We start from the raw sequence: 5737 nt of genomic DNA on the forward strand, positions 1-5737 counted from the left end.
TTGCAATTTTCATACAATTGTTTTTCTGATATATAATTGTGATAGCTTACTATAGACCCCATATTTGTATTTTAGTTCTTTATTAAAAATGTCAGTTTGACATCCGGTTCGGTTTTTAAAACATTTATTTAATAAAAAGGTTATATCATAAAATACCTATACAAAAATCCTTATAACCAAATTTTACTCGTTATATAATAAAATTTTTATACAAAAATATAATTTAATAAAAACATATTACATTAAAAAAAACTTTTATTGTAAAAAAATTAAATATTAATTGTAAAGATAAAAAATGATGTAAAGTCTAAAAATATTAGTTTCCATAATTATATCATTAAAAACATTAATTATTATTGTCTACAAACTTAAGTAAGGAAATAATAATAATTAATATAAAATTAAGCCTAAAAAAGTTAAATTAGGTATATGACATCACCATTTGATTTAATAGCTATAATTAAAAGTTGAACTTCATCCAAAGGTCCATACTTCTTTAATTATGAATTAAAGTTTCTCTTTTATATATATTTAGAGATGTGTTAAAAAGGCTATTTGTAGTATGGCAACAACAAAATTCATTAAAAGTTTATATAAATTATAATAATAAAAACTTTGAAAGTATAGAATTTATTATAGAATTAATAAATTTTTTGATGGTGAGATGAAATGAAAAAATATTATCATGTTTGAAAATGATGAAAATATGAAATTCTAAAACATTTTAGGTGTCATAATTGATGTCATGTATATTCGATGTCACAATTTGTGATGGTTTAATTTGGAAAATGCATACCTTTACTAAGAAGAGATATTAGAAATTTAATTTTAGAATTGAATAATAAATCATCCAATACATAAATTGGGTGGACATGTTTCTTGCATATATTATGTATGCATGCTACGAAAATTTTTTTTCTTTCTTCTTTTTTTTTTTTCTTGAAAAATATGTTTGCTACGAAATGGTAATTGATTTGACAAAGTATTCTTATTACTTGGAACATCTCAATTATGTATTTTCAATCATTTAAATTTAATATACATTGGGACTATTCGTCTAATTTGAATAGGTTTCATTCTAAAAAATTAATGTGTTTTGTTATTCACAGAAACTTAGGTAATCGTTTCGCCTTTAACATCTAATTACTCAGGACCGACTCTGCTTTTGCCCTTTCCTTTTTTCGCTTTTTATTTTTATTTTTGAAAATGTCAAAACTGCCCAGCAATGTAGAAATCGTAAAAGAGCAGGCAATGAATCTTAAAAGAAATTATTAAATGAGTAGAGTCAGTAGCAAATAATACAAAGAAAGCACGAATATTTATGAACACATGATGATTTATCAAACGAGACAATTACATAAAGGTACAATTAACACGATGAATAATTAAAATCAAACACATAATATGACATCTCTACCAATGTACTAAAATACGATTGGAGTTTTCTTTAACTGACGCATGACACTATATTTAAACGACGCATGTCTCTTTTAGGCTATCCTCAACTAAAACACAATTTATTTTAAGATATCATTAATAAACAATACATATTCATACTTTTAGTATTATTAAAATTAGTTTTATAATTATTTTGATCATATCTAATTAAACATATATATATGTAAACTTTTTTTTTGTAACATTTTTGATTATTGAATTACAAATCATCAAACCAGCCCACAATTATACTATAATGTTTTTATTAAGTATATATTGTGCTATCTAAATTTCAATAAATATTTTTTAAGTAGTATAAATTAAAAATATGTACTATATCTATTACCCTGTAAATACTGTTTATACACTATTAGGCAGTTTTGAGATTATCAAAATGAAAAAAAAGTGAAAAAGAAATGAGAAGGACGAAAAGTGAGCAAAAAAACTAACGAATGTTGGCAACCTTAATGAAGAAAAATTAAAAAATATTAAAAATTTTGTATGTGAAGGATTCCACTCCTAAACTTAGATGTCAGACAACCTTATATTCAGTTTTCCCATATATATTACATATATAGAGGGAGGGGTAACAAAAGAATAGATATAGATATAGCGGCTGTGTGTTTATCTTATCAACAATCCCTAATGGCTTAGTATGTGCTATGTTTCATTTAGCTCCTATTTTTCTTTTTTCAATTCTTTTAGTTTTAGTTTATGCACAATCAACTTTTGTTTCTATAAATTAATGTCATAATAAAATCTTAGTCGGTTAAACTTTATGTTATTTATTATTTGAACTTTGTAATTATGTAATAGTTTTAGTTAAAAGTAAAAACAAAAACTAATATAATTACATAAGTATAAAAAAAAGAAAAAACAAAGACAAAGTTGATCCACAAAAAGATTTTCTTTTTTAAGGCCTTGCTCCAACATAAATTGAGAGAAAGCTCCTTGATAAGTGGATTGTCCCCTGTAAAAAGATTCCCCTATGAGCAGCTTCTATTAAAGCCTTGCTTCTTTTAGTTTAATGCGGAGACACACTTGATGCAATTAAAGAATGTTCGTTAAATTTACGGCTGACAAATATTATCTATGGCAAACAGTTATATTTTAGCAAGCAAATAATAAGACTACGAGGAGTAGCCCGTTCTCACTCTTGATTTTCGTGCGGAACGCCTGGGAACGCCCCCAGAATGCCCTGTCTCGGGCCCGGGGGCCGTTCCAGCTTGTTAAAATTCGTGCCCCGTTGCATTTTGAACGCGTCCGATTATTTGGAGTTTAGTGGCCATATGCCGTTGTTTTCTTAAAATCAACATCAATTTTGTTTTTTTTCCCGCATTTTACACTATATATATACATGTACATACACATATTAATATACATAACTATTTATCTATTTATCTTCATCCTTTCTTCAAGTTTTCCTTTCAACAAAATTACATACATATACATTCTCCTCTAAAATCACCATATGGATTCCGATGAATTATCCGGATCTTCTAACGGGTCTGGCGATTACGAAGAGCGTTTCCAGAATGTGATTCTTCGAGCCGCCAAACTAGATAGACGGCGGATTACAAAACAACCTGCCCCAATCATTCACCGAAGAGTACCAGTTGATCGTGATCGTATTCAAGTACACGTGCGTTTGATGCGTGACTACTTTGCTGATGAACCGCGATACAACGCAAGACTTTTCAGACGAAGGTTTCGTATGTCAACAAATTTATTTGAGCGGATAGTCGGTGATTTGGAGGCTAGGTACCCTTATTTTCAAACGAGATATGACCGTGCTGGGAGAAGAGGGTTCGCCGGGGTACAAAAGTGTACATCTGCAATTCGTCAATTGGCATACAACGTGAATAGTGATTTTCTTGACGAGTATTTGCAATGTCTGAGCGAACATCAAGGGAAACTTGCCTACTATTTTGTGTTGGTAATGATATTTTTACAATATATACTTATATATAGTTAATTATTAATAGTATATATATATGTATATATATATATAGTTAAACATTTATTATTAAAAGGTATACGAGAAAATTATGGACCAACATACCTACGAAGACCAACTCCGACCGATCTGCAGTGTATATACGATGTCCATGAACAAGTTCTTGGTTTTCCCGGTATGATTGGTAGTATAGATTGTATGCATTGGCCATGGTTGATGTGTCCGGCGTGGCGAGGTAGGTACACTAGCGGGCATGTGGGTAGACCATCATTGATCCTTCAGGCTGTAGCATCCAACGATCTATGGATTTGGAATGCGTACTTTGGACAACAAGGTTCTCACAACGATATTAATGTGTTTTAAGCGTCGCCGGTTCTTGAAGAAACTATAAACGGATTGGCACCCAGCGGTAAGTCTTTATTTTTAGTTGTAGATGTTTATTTATAATTGTTTAATTTAAGTTTTTAAATCTAAATGTTTGATTTGCAGCTCCGTTTTGGGCAAACGGAAACCATTACGAGAAGGGCTACTATTTGGGCGACGACATCTATCCGGAATATGCTACATTTGTGAAGACCTTTTCTGACCCGATTGATAAAAAAATAAGACATTTTAAGAAGAAACAAGAGTCGGCACGAAAGGGTATCGAGCGAGCTTTTGGTGTGCTTAAAAACCAATGGAAGGTTCTAAAACATCCATCACTATATTGGGACAAAAAATCTATCCAAGATGTTTGTTATGCTTGTATCATTTTACATAACATAATCCTGGAGGACGAAAACAAGGTCGTATGCCAAGACTACAACGCCCAAGAACCGAGCCAAAATCCGGATTATTGGAGACACCTAACTCCAATGGAAGTTCGGATCCAAAATATGCATGCCGTAAAAAACCGTGAAACCCACAACATGCTAACGGCAGATTTAGTTGACCATATTTGGGCGAACACACCACATGACTTCAAGCCTCCAGCCGATCCCTTTGCCGATCTTCGAGATTATGTTAGCACCGACGACGACGACTCTGATTAGTTTTATTTCGAGTTTTTATGTAATTTTTTTAGTGATGTTTTTTTTATTATAAAAAGTAGTATGTTTTTTTTTAATAAAAAGTAGTATGTTTTATTTAATTTATTTATAAATCAAAATTAAAATAAGGGAATACCTCTAAAGGGCATTCCTCCACCCCAAAGGAAGGAATGAGGGAATGCCCCTTATAATTAGTAATGAACACATGTCAAGCAGCAGCAAAGAGTGGAGGAGGGTCATTCCTTTAACTCACCATTCCACACAATCTAACAAACACAATTTTTTAGAGAGAGAGAGAAAAAGAAAAGAAAAGTCGGTGGTCGGGCAGCATCAGGTACTACCTTATATAAAAAAAGAATATATGTATATACTCGTAACTATCTGAATTAGGATAGGATTTTAGGGTTTCAGATTATATCTTCCTCTTCGATTTGATTCTGGCTCGATATTCGTCTCTTTCGTCGTTGTTGTTAGTACCGGTCGTAGTCTTGGAAAGCTTTTTGGTCGATTTAATTCGTGCGTTAAACCAACAACAATACTCACGGAGTCATTCAGGTATTAATAAACCCACTCTAGTATTTTTTTTTTAATTTTATTATACAATTTCTTCTATTTCGTTTTTCGCACATTAACAAACAAAATAATATGGAGGCCATCATGAAGAAACTAGAATATCATTCAGTTGTATCCAAAGTGTGTAACGAACTCGAATCCCATTTAGCCGAATTTGTCACCAACTTAGGCCTAAATTGTAAAACTATCAATGATTTGGATCATGAGTTAAGAAAAAACGGAGTTGATATGCCCGCTTCTTTTGTTCGTACTTTGTTAACCGTAATCCATACGATTTTGTCTCTGAATTAGGACAAGAGTCGGGTTAAAGGGGATAATGTGGGTCGAGAAAACAAAGAATTGGAAATAGAGGGGGGTAAGTGCGATAAAGAGGACATTAGGGTTGCAAGTAGGACAGAGAGTTTTGTTGACGATGACCAAGGTGGAGGAGAGGATGATGATGCAGAGGTTGAGGTGGAGGTTATTGAAGAAAAACCTGCATTTTTGTCAGGTCGTCGCTTGATGGATATGTCTCCTGTTAGGGTGGTAAAGAACCCCGAGGGTTCTTTGGGCCGTGCTGCTGCTATACAGTCAGCTTTGATCAAAGAACAGAGAGAAATGAGGGACCAGCAGCTGAGAGGAACGTATGATTCTATCCCGACAGATTTGAATCATCCATGGGAAGACCCCATGCCTGAAAGAGGTGAGTGACATTTAGCACATGAGTTGAGGGGCGTCGGGTTGTCTGCATATGATATGCCCG

The 5737-nt window shown here is 32.6% G+C and overlaps 1 protein-coding gene across 1 annotated transcript; it reads left to right on the top strand.

The window, feature by feature from the left end:
* Positions 1–2908: 2908 nt before the first annotated feature.
* LOC122610137 lies at positions 2909–4425 on the top strand. The gene is made up of 3 exons (XM_043783131.1): positions 2909–3373; positions 3530–3728; positions 3884–4425. Exons 1-3 carry the CDS (start codon positions 2909–2911, stop codon positions 4423–4425), a joined length of 1206 nt encoding a protein of 401 aa, XP_043639066.1.
* Positions 4426–5737: the final 1312 nt, after the last annotated feature.

The sequence above is a fragment of the Erigeron canadensis genome, chromosome 8 (assembly GCF_010389155.1).
Source record: "Erigeron canadensis isolate Cc75 chromosome 8, C_canadensis_v1, whole genome shotgun sequence".
In the NCBI taxonomy this organism is placed as follows: domain Eukaryota; kingdom Viridiplantae; phylum Streptophyta; class Magnoliopsida; order Asterales; family Asteraceae; genus Erigeron; species Erigeron canadensis.